Consider the following 25,294-nt stretch of genomic DNA (forward strand, 5'->3'; position numbering starts at 1 on the left):
TTCCAGTTCGGCCGCTGCTAAGTTCGAGCAACAATAGCCGAAGATTGAGTTCTGCATCATTAAAGTAGTGGCTTAAATGGACGACCTGGTGAATCTGACTGAAAAATTCAGAGGCCGTGAATAACACGAGCTCCTAATAACCGAACCAGATGGACTTTCTGAGTGCCCACAGACTGCAGAGTATGAACATCTGGGGTCGCTGCCGGAGGCTGTATGTAGTTCTCATCAATCATTGAGTTTGTCTTTCAGCTGTTGCTAGCAACTTTTAGACACCCATCGGGAGTTACAATGAACGCTTAACAGTTAAAACATACTACTGTCGGGACCGCTCAGAGAAGCTAAGCTACTCTTCATTTTTTCCTGCCACTCTTGGTTCCTCCTCCAGCGAATACATTACAGCACAGCAGCCACCTACCCCGTCATTACAGAATCGTTCCGAACAACGCCACCCAGTAACTGCCTCCCCGAGAACAATGTCTGGCGCAGGGCGCCGGCACTCGCCCTCCGTAATGTCCTTCACACGGACAGCAACAATGGCGGACGAGCGGCGCGGAACCAGCTGGAACCCGCCGGAACCGGCCGGAACCCGCCGGAACCGGCCGGAACCGAGCCGGGCAGAGTGATGGAGGTCCTGCCGACGCCGCGTCCGGCGTTCGACGAGCCCTCGGAGACAGACAGACGGGCCGGCGATGGGGAACAGACTATATCGAGATGGGGCGGGCCAGTGATGGGTGCAGGCTGGTCAGAGACGGGTATGGACTGGGCAGGGGCTGCTAACTGCAGGTGTAAACTGGGCAGTGATGAGGCAGGGACTGGCCATGGATGCTGATCAGCGTCGGTGCATATATTTATACAGTGGCAAGTACTTACTGGTTAGCGAGTGGGTATTTGAATGCTCAGATTCTCTAACACCAAGGGCCTAGCTGTAAGTGGCAGCTGGGACCAAGGCGAGCTACTGCTGATTGTAATAATTCTTGTAGTCGATGGTCAGTGGAAGTGCATTGATCGTACTCACTACTACGCCACACACACCGTACTATGTATTCAAGAATATAAATACTAGCGTCGGACTGGTGAGTGGTTACAATCCTCACTCCTCAGGCTCACTACCTGGAAATGTTACCACTTTTGGAACACTCGCCTCCTTTGAGTATCACGACACCGACGAGTGCGGGAAGTGGGAACCCCCGGCAAGAGGCCGTACTAAACACCCTCCACAGTACAGTATTTAGGTCTACAAAATAAGTCCTCTCCGTATGCGGGCAGGTGGCGCCTGCGGTCAGGCGCTTACTGCCCACTGGTGACCCGCTCACGGCGGGGACTTATTTTGTAGACCTACTGTACATACCACCTGCTCCAGCCGCCACCACGTCGACCGCCAGCGTTACACCCACGTGCTGGCTGACTTCCGGCGACGGTACGGCCGGGGACCGAGCCGAACCCCGATACAAATCAGACACGTTATTAACGATCCCAAATAATAGATCCATCGCGCCGGCTGGCCCCCATGTTTTATGCATTAGCTGGAATCGCCTCTGTAAATAACCCAGATGGTTCTGAACTGTAACAGAACCGGCCCATGTAAATCGGCAACCGCACGGCTTACACCGGCTAACGCGAACCCAATCTGATCGATCAAGAAGAATATGCTATGTGAAATTAATTGCTGGCTCTAATTTCGGCAGACAGATTTTCACCTGGAGATTAATCACCCGCTACCTGCAAACAAAGCCGCCGGCTTTTCCACGGAAAATTTATGACCTGTCCGCTTATGGTTCTCTGGGGACAATGCATGTCTACTGAAAAGGCTTTGAGCTGCTTTGTGTAATTCGATATGCATGCCATGAGCATTGTGGCTTTGTCAATATTCTCCATAGAGCAAACAAAAAATCACAATACCGCAGTTTTTATGATGAATTTGTTCCCGATTATTGCCTTATTTCAGAGCAGTTTACATCAATCATTCTAATTCATTAATGGTAGGCGGTCCCTCAGCTGATCATATGCATGGTATCATGAATGGTTTAGGGGACAGTTATGGCTGTATATGTGAATGATGATACTGCAAACACACTAATCAATACCTGTAGTTCGTTCCAGGATCTGGTCAGGCGCTGTTGTACTTGCTTGTGGTTTAGTTCTTGTTGGTGTTGCTCTTGTTACTTTTCACAACCGTTATTTTGTTGGCAAGGGTGAAATGTTACCGATCGTTGCAGTGCTAGCAACATTATCTTCATGTGCAATTTAATCCTAAACGGGACTCATTCTTATCGTTGTTACGACCAACGCCCATTTGACGCAGTTTGGAGGAATCGTTGTGATCGTCGTTACGATCCCTGGTGCCTATCGTTCGGCCGTTCGCTCTGAACTCCATCGGCCATGCTATCCTCCCCCACCGGCTCCGTCACCGCTGTCTGTCGCGGTATCTGGCGATATGGCCCGGATGTTTTCGCCCGACTGTCTCCGGTCGTGGCGCCGCCGTGACCGGTCAATATTCCCGACCGCCATGAGCCTCGTCAGCCGGCGTCACGACGAAGACACTGCACCACCGCGCCGGCAACTCAGTCTCGGCAGCTCAGTCAACGGCTTTACGACTCCGGCCGCGGGGACTAAGTGAGAAACTTGTGAGTTATGGCGCGAAGTTAACACCAATCGCGGCCGACCGAGAGGTGAGTCGACCGTGAAGTTACGGTCGACGCTGACGCTGATTCTTTGGAACACCGGCGCTGATAGACTGGGGGCTGCTGTGGACAAACGCGAGTCAGTCGTCCAGTGGTCGGCGCAGCGTCGATTGGCTGTGGATCTCAGGGGAGGTATCGCTCTTTAGCCCGTCACCGGTCAGCCAGAGGTCTGTCGGAGAAAATGCCAGTCCGCAGAGCTAATCTCAGTGGATGGAAGCAGCGCATTGAGCGACGACAGGTGTAATTATAGGGATGTGTAGAGGTCAATGGCGGCTGCAATGAAAGAACAACTTGGAAGCATGCTTATGGGCAATGGCAGTCATAGGTTTTGCGTTATGATAATAAAACACAGGGTTGTCACACGAAGTCCGTGGAACATTACTTGCAATGATTTTTACAAGCCTTCGTGCAACCAATAAGATGTAAAGGATAAAGGACTTCACATATGAGAAGTAAGCATGTACATACCTACAAGTGTAGTCAAAGTCATCCACGACTGACGACCGCTTGACAACATGCAAATTGTGGCATCTATAGAGCTAAGTACATCCTCATACAATGCTGGTCTTTTATCGTGGCAATTAGTGCAAGTAGGTTAGCAATATAAACAAATCCTGTTATTTCTTTTGCGATATTCATCTGTTGACTCCAACAGTGTGTCCATGCCAAGGTCATGCAGAAATAGCTCTTGTTGTCAATTATCGATGTTTGTTCGCCACCCTACGAGTGACACATTGATAGATGTCTTCACACCGCCTCGCTCTCGTGTGTGTCTGAGTGTCCTTGGACCGATAAAATATTCAGAGACATTCCCCGTGGCCACACGATGCGCGCCAATGTGTATGTCTTTGTTGTGTGCAGAGGTGAAAGTTGGGAAAGTCAATATCTGAGGTGTCGCCCGCTGCGAAGGATGGGAGTTCCCTATAAGGAAACACATTTCATCTTGTTTCAAAGTAGTTCAATGGAAAACTACGAGAAACGACAGCGCTCTCACGCGTCCATTGTTTTGTTTAGCATGTCAGTGCTTGGTTTTTTTTTTTTTTTATCTGCAGTGTAAAATGACACCAAGTTTTTTTTATTAAGCTTAGTATGCATTTTATTCAGAATAAACAAAATGAATTTTGCTGGATATTTAGCTGGATCTCCTAGCTAAGTATCTCAAATTTGATCCTTGAAGTAAAACAAGTTGTAGCTGCAATTTATTTAGATTTGGATGATCACATCGTGCCACATCAAATCAAATTACCGTATTACACGAGTCGCTTTGTTTACTTTCTCACGGCAGTTCAGCTCAGAGCATGGTTGCTGTTTTTCATCACAAGAAAATTATAAACTTCAGAAAAGGGCGGCTGCTGTTGTAACACTCTGAGCGTCAGCTCGTCCAGACACACTGGGCCTTATTGCTCGTCGGCGGTCGATCGATGGGGTCAAACGTGGAACGGTTACGGGGGCCAGCCCGTCCGGTCCCGCCGATTGTATGGGCCGACACGAACGGGCCAGTTCGGCCGGCCAATCCGATGACGTATGAAGGCACTACGCGGCCGAGTTCGTGCCCAATTCGCGTCCAGAACAGAGTCACGTCTGAAGACACGCCAGGAACGAGCGCAGGCACTTTGGTAGGCAGAGAAACCGCCAGTGGCCGTGCGCTGTTCGCTGGACGCGGGACACTGGACGCTGAAAGCTACACATTGGACATTGGACGCTGGACACTAGATATTGGACATCTTGCACTGGATATAAGACAACTGATATTAAAAACCCGATATCAGACACCCGACACTAAGCACTGGACAATATACACTGGACATTGGACATTGCAATTGGACAATGACACTGGACATTTACATTGGAAACTGGTCACTGCACTCTGGACACTCGACATTAGACACAAAACAGCATACACCGACACTAGGCACTGGACACTATAGACTGGAATCCTGGACATTAGACACTAGACATTAGATACTGGACACTATGTACTAGAGTCCTGGACATCAGACACTCTACACTGGACATTGAAATTGGACACTGGACAATGGACAATGGACACTGGTCATTGCACTCTAGACTTTGGACGCTGGATATCCACCACGGCGCCGAAACGATCACCACGAGACGCAGAGTGTGACCGGAATTGGCGCGTGGCCGTTAGAGGTGGCGGGACGAGCCGCGCTACATAATGTACACGTGTGTAGTTGGATGGGGAGGTCCTCGACCGCAGGGTAGGCCGCACTTTGTCCAAGTTTGTCCGCGGAAAATGTCACCATCAGAGGAGAAATGTCACCGGCGCTGCTTTGATAACGTTAGTTTGGCGGATACCAATGCTGTGGCTGAGGATAGAAATAAATGACACTGACATTCATTTTAGCAAAGAAAGTGCCATGAAAAGTGTTCATGACAGATGAGTTAATGTTTCTAATTATCTCCAGCTGCTGGCACTATGCTGAAGTGGTTTTGAAAAACATTGGGAGTCCAGCTTTTCACGTGGATTTCTGCATGGAAACGGCTCTGGTAAAGCTAAACATTTTCTGTTGGTACATATTCGGCGCTCCTACCACTGCTAATTAAACTGTCATGTGGCCTAAAGAATGTCCAGTAACTCTGCGACACATATGAGATACCATTGTGCTACGTGACGCGTCATTTCAGAGACGATATTGAGCCCGACGTAATGCAGAAACGTGACAGGGGTAGCACAGTCAGATGGCTCGGCCAGAGCATAAATTTGGAACGGTCACTGCCCCAATGTCGTATGTCGCAGCGATTGTTGAGGACGTCACAGCGTGGCTGATGTTCTCAGCGGCTGTTTCCAGGGCCACTGTTGTTTGAGGATAATTGGTCTCGGCCGGAATCGTCTCCACTTTGACAGCATGTCCAAAGCAAGAGATCGCATCTAGAAAAGTAACATAAAAATATATGTATATAGTGTTGTATCAAAGGGAAGCGTAATTTCTAGATAATTAATCAATTATCATGAGTAAATACAATGGCTCAATTATTAATACATGCAATTCAATGGTTGCTTTTCGGTGACTGAAAGAGAGAGAGAGAGAGAGAGAGAGAGAGAGAGAGAGAGAGAGAGAGAGAGAGAGAGAGAGAGAGAGAGAGAGAGAGAGAGAGAGAGAGAGAGAGAGAGAGAGAGAGAGAGAGAGAGAGAGAGAGAGAGAGAGAGAGAGAGAAGAAAAAGCTAACGGTTACCAGTAGCGGACTTACAAAGCCAACGATTGCATCCTCTGGAAATAATTGATATGACAGCTGGGGCGTTCCACGACAGATCGACCAAAAAAATCGCGAAATAACACCCTACCTCTCATATTTTGATGAAATTTCGTCTATGGGGTTATCTTGTCCGGCGATTCGTGTTGTGACATGTTCAATCTCATTCGTCCAATACTTTGGGAGATATTGCCCCAGGCAACTTAATGGCTACCATAAAAACTCTAAGTTTCATCCGCAAATATTTAGCTAAATACTGATTAGATTCATATAAAACTGCATATCATCACAATAAGAATTAACCAAAGATTTTGGTGATATCAATTATTTTTGAAAATTTTGCTCTTTTAATTTTTTACCATAAAATTGATTTATAAAAATCAAATTTTGAGAACGTGGCCATCTTTTTTTACAATTTATTTTTGCAGCAAAAGTCTTGTCAACGCATTGACTTTCAATGATGAAAATATTAAAAACATGTTTTTCCCCTAAAGGTCGCTATACAACATTGTATTTCGTCGTACAGTGAAAAAAATAACAATAACTGTCAACCAGTCTAAACGGAGTACGGTGAAATGTGATCAAGAGCTCATTGCGACGCTGTTAATTCTTTTTAAAGATGCTTAAGACACCTACGAAAGCTAAGTTAGGACCCAAAGATCCAAAAACGTCATAATGGCGTATTGTTTTCAAGAGAGCGAGGTTTAACCCCTGTGGCCGAGGGAGCGAATGCTAATCACCTTTGACGGTTTTCTCGCCACTGCTGGGGACGCATTGGCGATAGAGTGCTGAAGCCGGAAAGTTATTACAAGTTATCTAGTTGATTTATTTTGTGACATCAAATGAACTTTCATATAAGGTCACTTTACTGAACTATGACGTCACGTAAGTGAGCCTATCTAATGCTTAAAAATGTTACTATTGCGAAACGCCAAACAATAGTTTACGGAGAGAACGTATGTAATTCACGCATTCTTTGCAAGGTCCGATGCTTTAGTTTTGCTGGTGGGCCTTGCATGACGTCATAATGACGCAACGTCATTTGTGACGCCACTAACGCTGATTGAGTCGAGAGTTTTTCGTTAATAGATTCCAAACAAAATGACGACATTGAGGGGAGGGACATCAATGTACTGAGAATGAGCTGTCGAATCGACAGATACTTTTGCCGTAGGTCGGTATTATCTCAATTGACCAGTTTCGGGACCTAAAATATTTTGCCAGATACCGAAATGACGGTTCTGCGACCATTTAAGGGATTTATTGACCGAAAATTGGATCCCTGCCTCAATGCATTTGACCTGACCTCAGAGGTTACCGGTTGCCGGAATGATAAAACTTGGTTTGGAAGAGGTCAGCTTAAGATGTTTTCCTCAGGTCGAGGCCACATCAAAACCGCTGAGGTCAAGAAGCTGTTCAAATGACGCCATTTCAGCCGTTTTCACGACGGATATCTGACGAATCTAGCCAAATCTTTTACTACCGCTATTTTCATAACGTAATTTTATTCTTATGCTTGAGTAAAAAGTAACGACTGATAATTTGATAAATAAGGTCAATAAGCAACTAGCGCAACCTAAGCTAAAAACAATTAAGAATCAACTATGAACCAAATTTGACCAAATCCCATCAAATATCAGTTAATGTGTGTCAGATAACCGTCGTGAAAACGGCTATTGTAAGTATATGATTCAGTTCAGCAGGGTTCCCTGAGTTCACTGGTGGCTTATTCGACTCGTTAGATAAATTCCATTCAGTCATTGACAAAAAGAAAACCGATGACCTCACACGACCGTACAATGTAACGGCATATACGGCGCATTGCAAGGTCCTCAATGCAAAACCTAAGAATCGCTCATCGCAAAAGTGTATGAAATCACGATTACAGGCGTTTGAGATGGGCTTGGATCATTTTCGGCATCCAAATAACAGTTCAAATGTTTCAATATTTCCCATTGACTTATATTAGTGAAGTCACGTGACCAGCTTGACTTCGGGTGAAAATTTAGGAAAGTTAGGGGAATTGATGTTGTGAAATCTCAAGAGCCGTTACTGCCGTTACTTGTGTCATCCCCTGCAAAAGGTTCCCTTACACTGAGAGTACAGTGCAAAGCTGCAACTTTTTGCATTATTCCGAGGTTTATTTGTGACGTCATATGTCAGTAAGCTGACCTGAGCCTGTTCTGTTGGTGTCAACAGATTCGGAATGTCAACTTTCAGCTCTCCAGCCTTACACCACTGCAAACAATATCGAGAAAACCGTTGGGGCTGCACATCAAACCCTCCCCTTCGGCCGGGTGGGAATAAAAATACTATGAAAGTGAATGTTAGCGAAACATGGAGCATCCCAAGCCACTAGCTACCTCGAAATGCATTAATTTCAAAACGTTAGAGATGCTTCCAGTTTCAAGAAAACAGAATTCAATATCGGCGAGTTTTCAAGTATTTGTAATTTTGTCACCCCCGCCCACTCTGACCTGGTCACGCCCCTGGCAATTGCAATCAATTACCTTCAAATGCCGCATTTTGGTACTCATATAATTTTTTTGTGGCAAATTTATTCATCAAAATTACTGAAAGTCCGTTATTACAAGGACAGAGCGAACTTCATGCGATTACTAGCTAGAGCCTTCTCCTCATTTAACTCTAACACAGCCTCGGCTCTTATGAACGGAAGTTGTGTAGGTATGTCCGGCCACAATGTCCGATTAGCAATTTTGATAATTCCTAACGTTTCATTGGCAGATCGAGCCGGACGTTTTTTTTTTTGGGGGGGGGGGGCAAATGGCCGAAATGGCCCCTTCCTTTCCATGCACCGCCATAGGCGCAATGTTAAAACTCGGGTTTTTGCGGGGGGGGGGGGGGTAAACGGGCTTTGGGGGGAGCATGGCCCTACCCCCTGGATCCGCCAGTGTAACGTTTTACCAGTGCAAGCTGCTTAGAAGCATATCAGAATTACATGCGAGGCGGCCGATATCAGTGTTCAGCTCTTTTTTTTTGCCTGAACAATGTTCGAAACTACAGCGAAGGTGAAGCAAACATCATTCAATAATCGCATGCCTGGTCTGTGAGTGTGAGTGCCAGGCTTTTATTTCTAATTTTCATGAAACAGTTCGAGGATATGTGGGTAGGAGAATGATTGGCTCTGGAAGGCATCACCAAATGTTCCCTTTTACTACAAACATTGTCGTAAACAAAAAATTATATAAAAAGTTAAAGGCAAAACATGTCTCTTATTTTTTGGACATTAAATTTCCATATCCAGAGGCATCTTTTGGCATGATATTTTTGTCAAAAATTAAATGGCCACCTTTTGAAAATCGAAAATCAAAAATTCATTATTTAAAAAAATCTTGCGATTTTGAAAATTTTCAAAATATTTTGGTTGGATAATTTTCTACTGTCAATGAGGATTCCAATGATATGCATATTAATGTAGGTTACTGGCTATATTTTTTGATAATACGAGTTTAAAAGAGGGTTACTCTGGGCATTTTGAAAAATGCTTCTGGTTATAACTCGTAAACCCTTCGTAGTATAACGCTAAAAATAAGAGATTATGAATCTACGGTACGGATAACCCCATAGACGCAATTTCATCAAAATCTGAGAGGTAGGGTGTTATGGCTTGGTCGATCTGTCGTGGAACGCCCCAGCTACTTCGCATTCCAGCATAAGTTATAATTAAGGCATTAAATGCTTTTCCTGGAAGTGATGGGTATAAATTCCAGGTCACCTGTGGCTCCCAGCTCGCGGAAACCGCAGCTATGCCACCACGTTGAGGGTTGTTCAAAGTCTTACTGCGTGGGCAGGCTGTGCCGCCCAGCACGTCTGTCTGGCGGGACAATATACCCAGCCAGGCGGCTGCGCCAGGCGAGTCCCCAGCATTACCTATGCTATTTGGAGTGAAGCTAGCGGAGAGCGGTGGAACGGACAGCTCTGTTAGAAAGGGTGAATAGGAAAAAAGAACACATGGGAGGAATCGGCTGTATGCGGCTTTTGTGTCTTCTGTATCGTTCAGATGAATGCTGGATATACTCTGTCTAATAACGAAATACGTATAAATAGTTATGTCGTCGCGCAAACAGCACAAAGTCGGCGGCGGTACACTGCATTAGCGCTATCATGACGTGATGTCTCACGGCTCACCTACCATTTTACATGTATGTGTGATGAACAATGTATACCTTTTACTCATGACAACTCTTTCTTCTTCTTTTGGATAGCATAAGGCAACTGTGCATAATGTACATTTTACACATACACCGTATAGCATATCCCATGTGCTTTACCCACAATACGTCTTCTGATTTTACGACAAAGCTCCTTGAATTTTTTTGTTTCACAGTGAGATCATGTATTCATATAAGTGCATTGCCACAATGAGCCAGGCATATGGACGCCTACGCAGTGGTAACGCGTCGCTAGGTGCGCAATCAACTCCAGTCTATTCGGCACCATATGACAAAGGAAACCTGATAAGTCAAAGGCAAGTTGATTAACAGTCGGTAGTATTTACCTCCTAGAACTCTGTTCACGGAAACTCGTATAGACCTGGCTGGTAGTTGAATTGGAGAATATGCATGTTTAGAAGTTGTGTATGAACCGACGAATTTAGGGAAGTACCGATAGCAAATATTACATCGAACTTCTGTTTTGCAATGCGAGTGAACAAAGCACAACTAAGCCTTGATCACATGCCGCATTTTTGTGGCTATTTGCTTCTTTTGCTACGAGCACAAGAACCAGTGATTACATCGCCAGCTAAATTTCGGAGTAACGTGTATTCGAAGCCCTCGGCTTAGAATAACGCTGGTTAGGCTGCGCATAACAGATCAGTGTGCATTACCTATATTTTCATTACCTACCTCAGACATTGTTTTGCAGTCGGCTATGCATAGGCCACCCTCGTACGTCCACAAGCCACTCAGAGCCCTAGCCAATGCAGACGCGCTCGTCTGTTTTCATTTCACACTGAACTGCCACACAAACATGGGGCGTAACTTTGAGTGTTTGCCGAATACAGTCTCTCGTATATTTGAATTGGTTCTGAAAGAGATCCTCATAATCCAATCCTATTACTGTCAACGCCATGAGCACAGCAAAGAACATTAAAGCGGTCATGGATGAGGCCCCGTCGCACTATGGAACATCGATTTGATATGCACATTCACAATTCACGCCGACGACGATATGTCTGTCACTTCAATGGCCCCTAAAGCTGCATTCTTCGCATCAAGACAGCCTTTCAAAGACGTGAAATGATAGCTGCAGCGAACACCATCGGCGTGCTAACTAGAGCATCGAGCGTGTGTCGAGCGTGTGGGGTCGTGTGGTGGGATGTGCCGAGTGCTTTGTTATGCTGTGTGTGTGTTGTGTTGTTGTGCTGTGTGTTATATTTTATTTTATTGTGCTGTGTTGTACTGGACTAGCTTGTGCTGTTTTGTTTTGTGGGGTGTTGTGGTGTTTGGCTTGTTTTTTTTTTTTACTATGTGTTGCGCTTTGGTATGCTGTTTTGCGTAAATTGTGATGTGAGTTGTTGTATTGACAACATTATATTGGTCTGTATTATGTTACTGTTATCATAAAAGGCGGTAAAACAGTTCACTGTGTTAGTTGGGTTTCTTGTGTTGTGCTAAGTTGTGTTTTGCAATCTTGTGATGAACTATGTTGTACCGTGCTATACTACGATGTGCTGAATTATGCTGTGTTTGCGGTGCTGTATGTTTTGATATGTTGTGCTGTTCTGTGAAGCGGTATGTTCTATTTCGCTATGGTATGCTGATTGCTGTATTTTGCTTGCTGTGCTGTGTTGTATGCTCCGCCGTTCGGTAACGCGCCATACCACATGGCTCTGAATAGTCAGGCCCCGATCAGTCTCACGCGGACCTTAATCAATGGTCCGCCGCCCGGTCCGTCAGACAGGCGCACCCTGGTGACACGCCCCCTGAATGGCGCCGGGCATTGCTGGGCCAGTGACCGCGGCGGTGCATTCAACAGTGGACGGTGACCAGTTCACCGAGCAGCGTCGGACTAATTCACAGTCCGCAGGGGAGGGGCGCCAACAGAACAGGGTCACCATCGCGCATTCCGACGGCTAATAGCGAATCGAGCGGCCTCAGGCAACAAGAAAACACCAATATACACACGTAGGTACAGACAGGTGTGCATACAGGCGCACACAAACACATACAGGAGCTGGCTACTGGACAGGCTGTTGACTAGGTCTCTAGGAATGCTGACTGGTGTGCTGAAGTGGGCGGTACGTACATTCCCAGTGTTTGTCCAGGCAGGATGAATACGGCGGTAGGTATAGAGTCGTTGGAAGCAGGGCTATTGTGTATGCGACATGTGCACAATTATCGCCTTTCTCGGCTAATGGCATGGGAAATACAGCCAGAAGTAGATAAAGCGATAGCCAATAGCAAGGTCATCGCACCACTGACTAACCTTGAAAGTACTTCAGCGTAGCGAATCATCAAAAAAGCGCGAGTATGATGGATAAAAAGATGAACGAATGAAGTCAAGAGGAGAGGAAAATTAACAGAGAACATATCGATAACTATACGGGCTCTTCTTTCGAGCACCCATCCTTCCCTGTCAGGTCATGTAGGATAAATTTGCATTTGATAAACAGGACTTGACAATCAAGTGATGTAGTAGAAGGTAGAAACTGCTCACACCTAGTGCAAAACTCCGTTAAAATTCAATGCGTGCCTTGTATAGTTAGATGCACGTTGATTGTCTTCATCTAATGGCACTTTCAAAATTATTCTTTCTAGCGCGCAATATTATCGCACTTGCAGCAGAAAAGCTAACATGTTGAGCTTCACAAAATAATATCGTAATATATAATTTTCAATATGAGCACATATCTGGCAAAATGTGACTGGCAAAGCTCGCGAGAAGACGTCAGAAAGTCCGCACCATATTCTCCAGTTCTGCGACGCCGGCCGCGTTAAGGTCCGTTTCTATTCATGCTCGACGACTGATGGATCAGTGCGAGGCCTCTGCTCGGCTCTGCGGACCGTTTTAGGTCCATTTTACGTCAGCCGCAGAACTGCGGAAAATGTAATCACAAGATGGAATCTTTCAAAACAAGCTCCGGTCGTTATGTGGAGAAACTGCTTAGCTCGATATTTTAGCGAGCGAATAAAACCCTGGGATAAATGAGCTTATGATTCGTTGGTGTCCTTTATTACCTTTGTGGCATTGACAGTCAACGGTTGCTCAGTTTTCGACACCATGTTGTCCAGTGACGAACACATTGCTGCGTATTCGCGGCGCATTGGGAAAATGGGAAAATCATTGCTTCCTTATGCAATGATTTAGTTTGCTTCGTAAAGAATTAAGTAATATTTAAATGCCGCTGAAGCGTAGATATTCAGTTGCTAGAGTTTAAATACTGGGCAAAGAAAGGCAGACAATATGCGTTACCGAAAGCCTCTCTTACGTATTTTGTTAAGTTCGGTCTCAACAGACCGCACAGGATGCCGCTGTTTAGGTCGCTGTGCCGGCTGTGTTGTGCCGTAAATGCGTTCACTGATGCGATTCGTTCTTATAAGCCTAACTTTGCTGAAGTGTCGGGGGAAGTTCCCTGCACACGGGACGGCTCCAGGACGTTCGCCGGAGCCGGGATTCAGGAGATCACCCGGGGAAAATCAGCACTCGTCTTTCCCTTTGGCGAGTTTCGAGCTGAGCCGGAGTGAAAACCGGACCTAGCTCAACGCGGCAGTGGCAGAATGATAAAGGCATGCACGGTGACAGAAATGTCAACTACAAGTGGCGTGCGGCACTTTGATCTTCAAATGCGCATATCACGTCACTAGGAATGTTAAAGTTACACAAGTTGAAATTAAACCGTTCACTAAAATTAAGTCACCCCTTTGCTGACATACAGAAGTAGTTATGCGCTGTACTGTTTTCGTTTCATCAAAACATTATGTTTATCAGCCACGCCAATCTGGCTCATCAACAGAGCGGAATTAGCAAAGTAAATATTTAACACGATTTTGACTGCAGTTGGCTATGGCTACATTCTGAGAATAAATAAATAACTAAATAAATAAATAAATAACCAAATAAATAAAAATGCTGTGTATTTAACTGTATGCTGCAGCTTTGTTTCCCAGAAAAGTGAGGAAAATAAATAGCAAGCAACGTCGCTTACTGGTAGAGTTAACCCGCGAGTTGCTGGGGGGGGCGTTAAACGCCCCCACTTTTTTCGCCGGGCCATAGCATAAAAACGGCGCGCCGCAGGCGCGCCAAATTTTGGGTACCTGTAGGGAATTGATTGAAGTTTATTGTGACAAAGTTTCAAAAAAATCGGTCGGAAAATTTTTGAGATATCGAGGTTTTAGTGACGTCATGATTTCTGAGTTTTCGACCAAAAACGGCATATGTTCAAAAATCATATAAAATCACAGAATAGATATACAGACATGCCGTAAACGCCATTAGACTGCCAATACCATGAACAATCAAATGGCTATCTTCGATTATTGATTATCGTTCCGCATTTTCCAAAATCTTGAACTGAATCTTGGCAATTTATCGTGACTACTTCACGACCATGATATATGCATTTCTTAAATTGAGGTTTTTGAGCCAAACACGTACACATATGATAAAATGAATGTGACCATCGTGTTCTACGCCCCAAATTACCCATAAAACATGTGTCACAGGCTGCGAATATCAGTTTTGATTTTCGGGCATATGTGCCTACCCGGTTGACCTGACCTTGACCCTGACCTATGCTTGATTGACCCCTACATGGAGCTGACACTCTTGTAGGCCTTATATGATGGATTGTGCACCGTTTTAACAGAGTTTATGACGAGAGGCGCCCATTGCGAAGTCCTGAAATCCATGCTACTGAAAGCCCGATTTCAGGTGTTTGACCTGACCTTGACCCGACCTGTGACCTCAAAATTCAACTTTGAAGTACTCATCTGAAGCGTCTCGTCGCGTTCTTTCGTTTGCCGCCTCGTGCGTTTCGCTGCGCCTATTGGTTCTCGAGTTATCGGCTGGGGGCGTTTAACGCCCCCCCCCCCCCCCCCCAGCAAACGGTGGGTGGCGAAATACCCCAGCAACTGCCGGGTTAAGAATCCGCTTACATTTTAACTCGGGTGCTTTTGCAGAAGTAGTCACTTCCGTCTGTAAGTGACTACTATAACATTGAAACATTTGGCATACATTCACTACGCTAATATTTCGAATGGCAATGTCAGACTTGTAGACCAGCATCGAAAGTTTGCATGCTATTCGCAATTCATTTCATACGACAGCGAGGAAGCATTTACTGACGGGGTGAGGCACATAATGATCCGAATGTCCTTCAATATAGCACTAGGACATCACTGTCTTGATTTTGCATGGCTATGTCTACCTGGAGTTGTGTTATCTTGCAACATTTACCTTTATAATCCTGTCTATTTTAGCTGTTAAAACAAGCTGTTCATATTTAGCGTGGCGACGCACGGTAGAAATTATATAATTGCCTCAGCTCAATTACTCTGTAATGCAAATGCCGCTAAAAGCTTTCGCCGAAATCGGACTCTCACAAATTGATTGGCTGGGCTCGCACTAAGCCCTGAATAAAGCTGTCCAATTCGCTCAGGATGACAGTGCCGACAGCCAATAGCCGGGCACTGCCACCCGGCGTGCAGCTGCGAGGACTCTTGGTGACGGCTGCTGCCGCGAGTGACAGTTGGGCTGTGCATCTGAGCGACAGCCACGGAGCAGTCCACCGTCCACCGTCTACTTACTGTCCACTGTCAGCTGTCCACCGTCCACCGTCCACCGTCCACCGTCAAACGTCCGCCATCCACCGTCCACCGTCCACCATCCACCGTCCACCGCGCTATCCACCGTCCACCGTCCACCGTCCACCGTCCACCGCCCACCGCCCACCGTCCACCGTCCACCGTCCACCGCCCACCGTCCACCGTCCACCGTCCACCGTCCACCGTCCACCGTCCACCGTCCACCGGCCACCGACCGCCGTCCACCGTCCACCGTCCACCGTCCACCGTCCACCGTCCACCATCCACCGTCCAACGTCCACGGCTCAACCTCCACCTACCACCGTCCACCGTCCACCATCCACCGTCCACCGTCCACAGTCCACCGTCCATTGTCCACCGTCCACCGCTCAACGTCCACCGTCCACCGTCCACTGTCCACCGTCCACCGTCCACCGTCAAACGTCCACCGTCCACCGTCCACCGTCCACCGCCCACCGTCCACTGTCCACCGTCCACCATCCACCGTCACGGTCACACATGCCCATAGTTTGTTCCGACCGTGACACAACGCTGATGTTTAGCCCACCCGAGGGAGCGCTCTGTCAGGAAGGTCAATATGCCACGCCGGGCTGCCACGCGAAACGCACATCACCGCCGCTACTATTCGGGGCCAGGCTGCGACTGAATAACCAATGGCACAGACGCTGGCACGACGGGATATAATCACAATAGTATATGATGGTCCGATACGGCGTCTTAGGTATTTGGTGGCCCGTCCTCTGGCTCTGATGTAGAGTGACAGAGACTGCCCGGCGGCCTGTCCCGGGGGAGAGAGGGGGAGGGAGAGAGGGAGGGAGGACAGACAGACGGACAGTCGCGCGGGCCCCTGACGAATGCATGAGGTCACCGACACTATCCCCGGTTCAATCTTCGAAGGCACGCCCCACAGCTGCCACCGCCGCCGTCGCCGCCGTGAACTTTGCCGCAACTCCCCCAAACGTCATCAGCACTGGAATAACCCTCTTTTCATTTTCTTGGTTACTGTATGCGTATCAAACATTGCAAAAAATCATTTTTCACTGTGCAAATGTAAATCAATGCAGGATGCACAACTCAGTATCGATTTCAGAGGTATCTCTATCAGACTTCCGCTTCAATAATATTTCTCACTCAGCTTTTGAGAATGACAGTCAGCACTCATGGCTCATACAAGTTTCATCCGTTCCGTACGGATCGATACGCGTTCCGATTCCATCCACCTGGGCCGCCCCGTCGTCCAAAGCTACTCCCCTCAGCCTCAGCTCACGCGGCGTCTTGCAATGACCACAGGTCCGGTTGGGGTTGCATAAAAGATCGGTCCCCGGATTGATTGGCTCAGGTATGTATGTCCACAGCTCCCGAATAGCTCCCCGCTGTCCATTGCTGCCAGGACCACCGCACAGTGTGGCCGAACGCCAGTTTAGCGCGAATTTAATCCCAGCGCCGCTCGGATCCACTGAAAATGGTTCTCTGGTTCCAAAACTGACACTTACCCCTCGCCGGACTTATTGGTTTTCAAAATACGCGCCGGCCGAAGGGGGGTACGACCCCCGTCGCTGTTTCGCCCCTGATGGAGCTAGAGCCCCGCGGAAAAAAACAAGCGTGTGCGCCGTTACGAGACGCAGCGACTGGTATCCGATTTTAAGGTCTCAGGCCAACCTGTGACCTCTGAGGTCAGGTCAAGTGACCCAGGCGCGGATTCATTTTTTATTAATAACTTCGCGAAAAAATGCCGCAGAGCCGCAATTTTGGTATCATCATGTTCGCCTCACTCAGGCGCGTCGAATGGTATACTTTTTGTTCGGCTGAAGTTAACTTATGGTGTTGACCGTGGGTCAAGGTCAGGTCAGAGTCCTCCAGATCACGAAGTTGGTTGAAGGAGGTCATGTTGCATATCATTCGATTCGGCAAGTCTTCCTGAGTCCATTGGTGGCTTTCTCGACTCGCTAGCTCAATTTAATCGGGAGTTATTGACGAAAAACTCTTATTACCCTGACGTCATAAATGACGTCACGTAAGACCAACAATGCATAAGTGAAGCATCGGACCTTGCAAGGAGTGCATGAAATCACGATTTCGTGTGCTTGAGATAGTTTATTAGGCTGGAGCCTGTCCGGCCGCGCCGCCCCCGACCTTGGTCAGGTCACATAGGGCGGCCGACTAGACATGTTCAAAGCTGAGTTGACGGCAAATAGGCAAAAACTGGCAGCTGAAACTTGCTCGCTTATGTTCAGAAAGGTGCGGAGAGTTCAGCCATGCCCTATTCGTCATATCCATTTTTATCCATTTTGACATTTTTCAACTTCTTTATCAAATACTATCGTGAGAACGATACATATGCAGGGCTCTTGTTCTAACTCATTAAACTCAAAAACCATTCATTGAAAAACTACCATGATAGCAGAAACAGCTTCATCATGAATTGTGCTATCCGGTGATATGCTATTTTCTCATATGTCTTCTCGAAACTTCCGTAAAATTTACGTTGAAAACTGGACATATTTATCAGTACCATAGCCCGATTTTAGGAACCGGAGCGTGGGTCTACTTTCGGCAGGGATATAAGTCCTCAAATGGTAAAGTGGCTTAAAAACAAGGTTCTATCCGATAACTTCAGACAATTTCCTACCCACTGATAGGTATCAATAACAGTTTATCGAAAGTCGGGTTTTTGATTAAATTCGCGCTAATCTGGTATTCGGCAAGACCGTGCACCGTCCCTTCCGTCGCGACCTGGCTCCGACCCTGGCCCACCCCCAGCCCCTCCGTGCGCGTATTGACCTAGCCCTACAGGTGAAGGACAGGGTGGTATTGGTGCTGGCGATGCCGATGCTGCATGGGACAGCGACAGAGCACGTGACAAGGTGGTGACAGTGCAGCGACAGACAGGTGACAGAGCACGTGACAGGGTAGTGACAGAACAGCGACAGATAGGCGACAGTGCAGCGACAGCAAGGTGACAAGGTGGAGACAGAACTGCGAAAGAACGGGGACAGAACTGCGAAAGATAAGTGACAGTTTACAGACAATGGTAATAGATCGGTGGTATAACTGCGACAGAACGTAAATATTAATCAAGACAGTAGAGTGCAGAACGCGATAAAACGGGGGTGAAACGGCAACAGAAGGGACAACTAGATAACAAATACCACCGTTCGTTGACCAATGTGTCAGCGCGTCGTACTGTTAGTTCCTTGGGCTTTGCTGCTGCTGTTATTGCACGATAGGGATGTAGAACAGCTGAAAGTTTCTTTGATGGCCAAATAATGGCAATCTTCTTGTTTGGAGGAGCTGACTTGTGTTTTATTTCTGTCATCTTTACAAACTCACGTCGTCTGCTCCCAATCAATCGCGTAGCAGTAGGCCCATTATTGATATAAATGGCCCAGGACGGGTGGCCTCGTGCTGAAGCAGCATATGACACAGCTGAGTCGTTGGCGCACACAGCAAGCCGACAGGCCGTCAAAGACATTCTGTCGATGACGCGTCCGTAATTGTCTCGGTCTTTTCAGCCTGACGTCATCCCACGCCTGGCTGACGCACGTCCGTGGGGTAAATCGAGACCACTCAGCACAGCCCATCAGGTCCAATACCACCTGAAGGAGTCTCTTAGCGGTCAAACGTGTAATTGCTGCCAATACGTTCGACGAAAAAAGAAAGGCGCGGGTTCTCTGATCTTCTTGTGCGGCAATATTTCTCAAAACTACTTGGCACACGTAATCCTATGTTTTCATTCCCAGTAGCTTTAATGACGAGGATATGGCGTGATGCAAAAAGCTTATCCAATTATAAAAGCGAGAAGGGTAGAGGGCAGTCAAGTGGCTAAGTGACCAAACAGTCCGATCTTTCACGCATTGTGAATATCTGTTTTAGTGTTTTGTACCAGAGTTGACGAAGAAAGCTGCATAATATAGCTTTCGAAAGCCTCCATTAGATAAAGAAATAGCTGGTGTTCAATTATTGTCTTCTATAACTATGAATATGAAAAAGTAACAAAAATAAACGCATCGTTTGATACGATTTCGGTCATTTACATATATAGCAGTCCAGAGGCCTGTTTCACTAAAAACTTGTATTTACAAGTGTTTGTAGTTTACAATTCATAAGTATTTTTACCAACTACGTAAAAACCGATTTCACTAAGCTTCATCGCCAGTGGCACCTCCGATAAGAAAATGTTTGCAAATAAACTTGTAAACAGTAAAATTGTTTTTAATCAAGAACTATATCATGTTAAAGATATTGCTTCTTTTTATCAAATTTTGTCTAGTATTCATGTCAAAAGCTGCCTAAGTAAATTACAAATAATGATGCTGTTGGAAAAAGATATAAATGATAGTTCACATTGTCCTATTATTGAAAGAAAATAACACGCAAAACATTTGGCAGCAGAAGACTGTTGAATGTAATTATGGCGCGCGAATGACAAAACATGACCATATTCTAATACCGATTGTTTTGCTTCTTAGGGTGTGTGCTAAGTAAAAAAAAAGCATGAAACGACTCAACAAAGCATAGTTGTTCTAAATATATGACTGTTTTGCATTATTGCACAAAAAGTATCAAAATTCCGAACGTCAGGACCACTGGAATTTCAGGTTTGTAATTACGATGTTTTCTTTCAAGTTTCTGGTCTTCGTGAAACAGAAAGTTTGCGATTCCCATGTTTTCTAGCAAACTTTTTCTTGTAAAAAAGTTTGCAAATTGTAAACTCAAAATTCATGCTCAAAGGTTTCGTGAAATCGAAATCTCAAATGTTGGTAATTATTTCTTGTAAACTCAAGCTTTTTCTTTGTAATTACAAGTTTTATTTGTTAGTGAAACAGGCCTCAGATAGTATTTTGTAAAATGCGCGCAATGCGTAGCTGCTAAGCATCATCTTCTTTAGTGCCTACTCCCCCCAAGCAGCACAGTAGCCATCGGATCCAGTTCGGACAGAGGCCCTCCAAATGGCTTCATGAAAACGTCTGGGTAAGGCCGAAAAGGAGAGAGAGACATCTGAGTCTCTAGCATTTGGTGCGACGGGGAGGGGGGAGGGTACCGTTGTAGAGCCGGGAAAAGACGAAATACGTCGTAGGATTAGATTAGTAGTATTGGGATGTATTGTGCGATTGTTGTCTCCTGTTTGCCTTCTAGTTCGCACAAAGACGTTCGCCATCCATGAGATGTGTGCTGCGAGTGTCTAGGGGAGAGTGGGGCACATTCGTGCATGGGGCACATTCGTTTTCAGCAGTTTATGGGAACACGAGTGACTGCACGAGCTCAAGGTAAATTATGGAAATATGTCTATCATTGCAGCCCTTCGTTCACCGTAGAAGACAACACTGTACCTGCTGTCATGCTTGATAAAAACGCAAATTTGTAATATTCGTGAGCTTTCCAAACTTTTCTCATATCATCCATTTTCGTGATCCTGACTCGGAAATGTGGTTCAGCTTTTCAAAATTGGGGGTGAAGAAGCTCATTCTACTCACGGAACTGCTGCAAACTTGTTTGTTGAAAAAGTGTCATTTTTTCAAAAAGAAATTTTGAAATATATTACTAATAACGTTGTGGGGCAGGTTCGTGTACGCACTGCCTGGGGGCACATTCGTGCATATTTTTTTTTTAGTTTTTTTTTGCGATTTATGACTTTATCTGTAGTAGCTTTCTTTAATGACGCTCGCCTGACTCAGTCTCGGCTGCTTGCGACGTCGTGACGAGTAATTCACGCGAACTTGGCGAGGTCACGGAGGCCGGCAGTTGGCACATTCTTGTTGGTCAGCCCATTCTTTCTACATATTTTGTGCAATGCATTCTTGTCGAAAGGAATCAAGTGAAATGACCCCCTGCCAATTTCCTTTGGTAAATTTCTGGCAATTCCCGGTACTTTCTCGAACTTTGTAGGGTGAACGGAAGTGCCCCATCTCTTGAACGAATGTGCCCCATAGGTGGGGCAGTTTCGTGCAGATGTTCAGAGTTATTAAAAGTAATTTTTTCTAATGAAAGCAATAATTTTAGAGGATAACTTTTAAAGAGGAAAACTATCTGCAATAGTTCCTTTCCATACTACAATCAACAATTTTGCCGTTGCACTAACCAAAGAACAGATGTATGGGTTTATCCATTTTTTGCACGAATGTGCCCCACTCTCCCCTACTATTTCAGATAAGCAAACATATATCATTTTTCATCGTTCACTTTAGAAGAAGCTCGTGGATATGACGCATATAATAACACCGCTCTCTTTTGTTAAGCACTGCCGTCTTTGTCAAGCCCTACAATCACTCGCCTGTTTTTATTTAAAAAAAAAAACTCAATCCAACAGATGCAAGAAAGGCTTCAGTCACTACATCTTTAAGACCGAAGAATAGCCCTCAAGTCTTGGTGACTCAGCTTCATTCAAAGTTTCCCTCCTCTATACGAGACTCCTGCCTGCGTCTGGAACCAGCAATACCGACTTACTGGGTACCGCCTTCCTTCTGATAGTACTGGCAACACTACGGAGGCTTTGGTCACAGCTCCCACATCTAGGAACGTCTGAAGTTTGCTCATCAACGTCACGGTCAGCCCAGAATTGTGCCAAACCAGGGCGGAGCCAGTGTCGCGCCATTCAATTATACGCCGCCAAATATTCGCCATTAAGGTCATCACAAGTTTGCCGGTCTGCAGGACAAAGAGAAACAGCTCGTAACGGGCGCATAAACCAGCATTGGAGCGCTCAGGGACGGTTCAGCCTGTTATAAAGGCACACTACGAATGTCGTCAATTTTGGAACACAAGCTCTAAACTTCCTTTATGCAGATTTCAGTGATTCGTATTAGATGGCCATCGATCACTTGCCAGCAATCATAACAAATTATAGAAACATGCACATGATTTGATCCCTAACCATGTTTAGAAATTTATATCCGTACAAGGTAGATTCATGAGTAAGCTGAAAAGCAAGCTAAGCACTGATAAGCGAAAAATTATACTCCATGTATGCGGGCATTGCTTATATTTCTATGCATACGAGTAGTAATGAGTTGGGTCACCATTATCAAATATCAAGAAATTTACACAGTATCAATGTGTTTTGATTAAGTTGATCCTTCCCACTCTAAATCCTTATAGCGAAAAATACTTCAGAACTGATTGACCCATGTTGAAAGACAGATAAATAGGTGGATAGGTAGATAGGAGAGAGAGAGAGAGAGAGAGAGAGAGAGAGAGAGAGAGAGAGAGAGAGAGAGAGAGAGAGAGAGAGAGAGAGAGAGAGAGAGAGAGAGAGGGAAGGGGAGAGTGACCTCCGATGATTCTGACGAAGCCGTTTGATCACCTCTCTTTCTCTCTCTCTCTCTCTCTCTCTCTCTCTCTCTCTCTCTCTCTCTCTCTCTCTCTCTCTCTCTCCAAATCTATCCAGTCAGTCAAACTCTACTGTATAAGGCCTGCTGTTCACCCGGTATGTACTCTTGCGGGTCTTGCGTCATCTACATCCGTAACAGAATGGCAAGCCTTCCCGTCGGCACTGGCACAGCGAACATAATGCAGGAGCATGCCCATTGCCCACTGCACACTACACAGTGCACAGGTTACAGTGTTTGATTGAGCAACATATTGATTTTCAATATTGAATCTGAATAGACTGGAACAGGTCTGGTTGAAATGCAGCAACAATCAATCGTCCCGTTGATTTGAAGCTAAATAGCTGTTGGTTCAGCCTGACCATATACAGACCTCGGTGTGCCAGTTGTGTACAGAGGTCTACCGCTTAATTTATATTTTTAATGCAGAAAAATTGTATGTAGCAGCAGTTACTTTCAGATATACCAATGTTTTCGACAATGTACGGTAGAGTGCATTTGCAAAAAAATGCTGACATTCTCACGTTTTTGTTATCAGTATCCAATGAATCTATATGGCAATGACATCGACTTTCTCATCGTGTATGTCACTCATCGATGTTTTTGAATTTTTAACACTCGTTTGTAGACCTATGCAAGCGCTGAGTACCGAACACTTAACATTTTCCCTTTATGTGAAACCAGGCGCTAACTTTGACGCCTCACCAATACAAACAGTACGAAGGTTGGGAGGTAGCAAGCCATCAGAGGTGTAAATATTTGGAAGGGTGGGTATATTTGATCTGCAACATGGCGTGAGTTTTTAAAATGATTATTTGTTATGATAAGGCAAACAACGTTTTGAAAGCACTTACTGCAGAAACGAAATATCAGGTCATATTGCCTCATCATTTCGCTCAGGTCGTATTAACAAGGGCAGCTTAATAATCTCGTACCTTAGGTTGAAGTTTCGACGCCCGATCCATGGGCCACGATGTGCTCGTGCAGGACGCATGCGAAAACTAAGGCGCCCAGAATGAGAGTCCCACACCATGATAGCGGCCACTGCTGACAACAGCACGTTCTTCTGAACTCAATGGTAATCAACGGGGTACGGTCCGGAAACAACCCTAATCCTGATATAATAATCCTGATAATTACGATGTATAATCGTAAGGTCAAAAATAATCCTGATCCCAATCTCGTCAAGAACATGGTTGTTCTTCCCATCAAGGGCGAATCAGCAGTCACCCAATATGCTTACGACGTTTCATATAATTAGAAAGTTGTTTGTTCAATGAAAGCCCCGTTACATGCTCCTTTCTACTCACTCACCTTTCAACGAAGCCAGCAGGATGATGCTTAGCCACGCCACTCTCATCGTGGCTACCTCAGGAAAAACGGTGCGTTCTAGCAGCTCGAACCACACACCTTCACCCCAACCTCCAGAGAGACGGCACTAGTCGCTAACTTCCAGTCACCGCACCACAACTGAACGCAATATGGGGTGCCGGTGGCTCTTTGATAGCATGCCGCAGACTCCGATGTTCTGACAAGTCGATTGACCCGAATGTCACCCGAAAATGTTGGCAACGATTCGCCTTGATGCGGTCAAGGGATCATCATGGTTGTCCGGTCACACTTTCAACGTATCGCAGAGTTGTCACACCATATCACTCACGCAAAGACACAATAGATTCCACAGAGACGCACTGAGATCCACGCTGAGACTTCGAGTCCAGCACACACCGTTTGAGATATTTACTTACTATAGTTCGTTTTTCTTAAGTTTGCCCCTCACTGTAAACGTCTTTTTGAACACAGCACGAGAATTGCTAGCTGAATTACTGAGAAAACTGGTTGGCGCACATTGATTTCACCAGATTTCACAGACGATCAATTTTATCAAATTTGTTTACCATTTCACAGACTCATAGCTCGTATTTACCCATACCTACAGCTCCACAGTGATAGACGACTTCTCAGGAATTATGTCTGAACTAATTAATAAATTGCACGGCGTTTAACATTAACGTTACATCGTCTGTGTTCAAAACTTATTTTGAAAATATTATTCATATCTCCGATACAATGTGCGCCAACCAGTTTTCTCAGTAATTCAGCTAGCAATTCTCGTGCTGTGTTCAAAAAGACGTTTACAGTGAGGGGCAAACTTAAGAAAAACGAACTATAACAGAGCTCGTTCACTCACTGTCAACCTCCTCAGTCACAAGCGCAGTCCGGCCGCTAACGTACTGTTCTTCCGTCCCAAACGCCTAGAGTTCTTTCTCGATACGCTGCTTCT

At 45.7% G+C, this 25,294-nt stretch overlaps 1 protein-coding gene across 1 annotated transcript in view; it reads right to left on the minus strand.

Annotated features, from left to right (window-relative positions):
• Nucleotides 1-24,723, minus strand: part of LOC122387310 (zwei Ig domain protein zig-8-like) — a 90,529-nt gene extending 65,806 nt beyond the window's left edge. The window contains exon 1 of the mRNA XM_043377415.1: nucleotides 24,325-24,723. Coding sequence (XP_043233350.1) covers nucleotides 24,325-24,370 — 46 coding nt within the window. The 5' untranslated portion in view covers nucleotides 24,371-24,723. The remainder of the gene's footprint in view (nucleotides 1-24,324) is intronic.
• Between the last annotated feature and the right edge of the window lie 571 nt (nucleotides 24,724-25,294).

This window comes from Amphibalanus amphitrite, unplaced genomic scaffold (genome assembly GCF_019059575.1).
Source record: "Amphibalanus amphitrite isolate SeventyFive unplaced genomic scaffold, NRLGWU_Aamphi_draft 000281F_arrow, whole genome shotgun sequence".
Classification (NCBI taxonomy): Eukaryota; Metazoa; Arthropoda; class Thecostraca; order Balanomorpha; family Balanidae; genus Amphibalanus; species Amphibalanus amphitrite.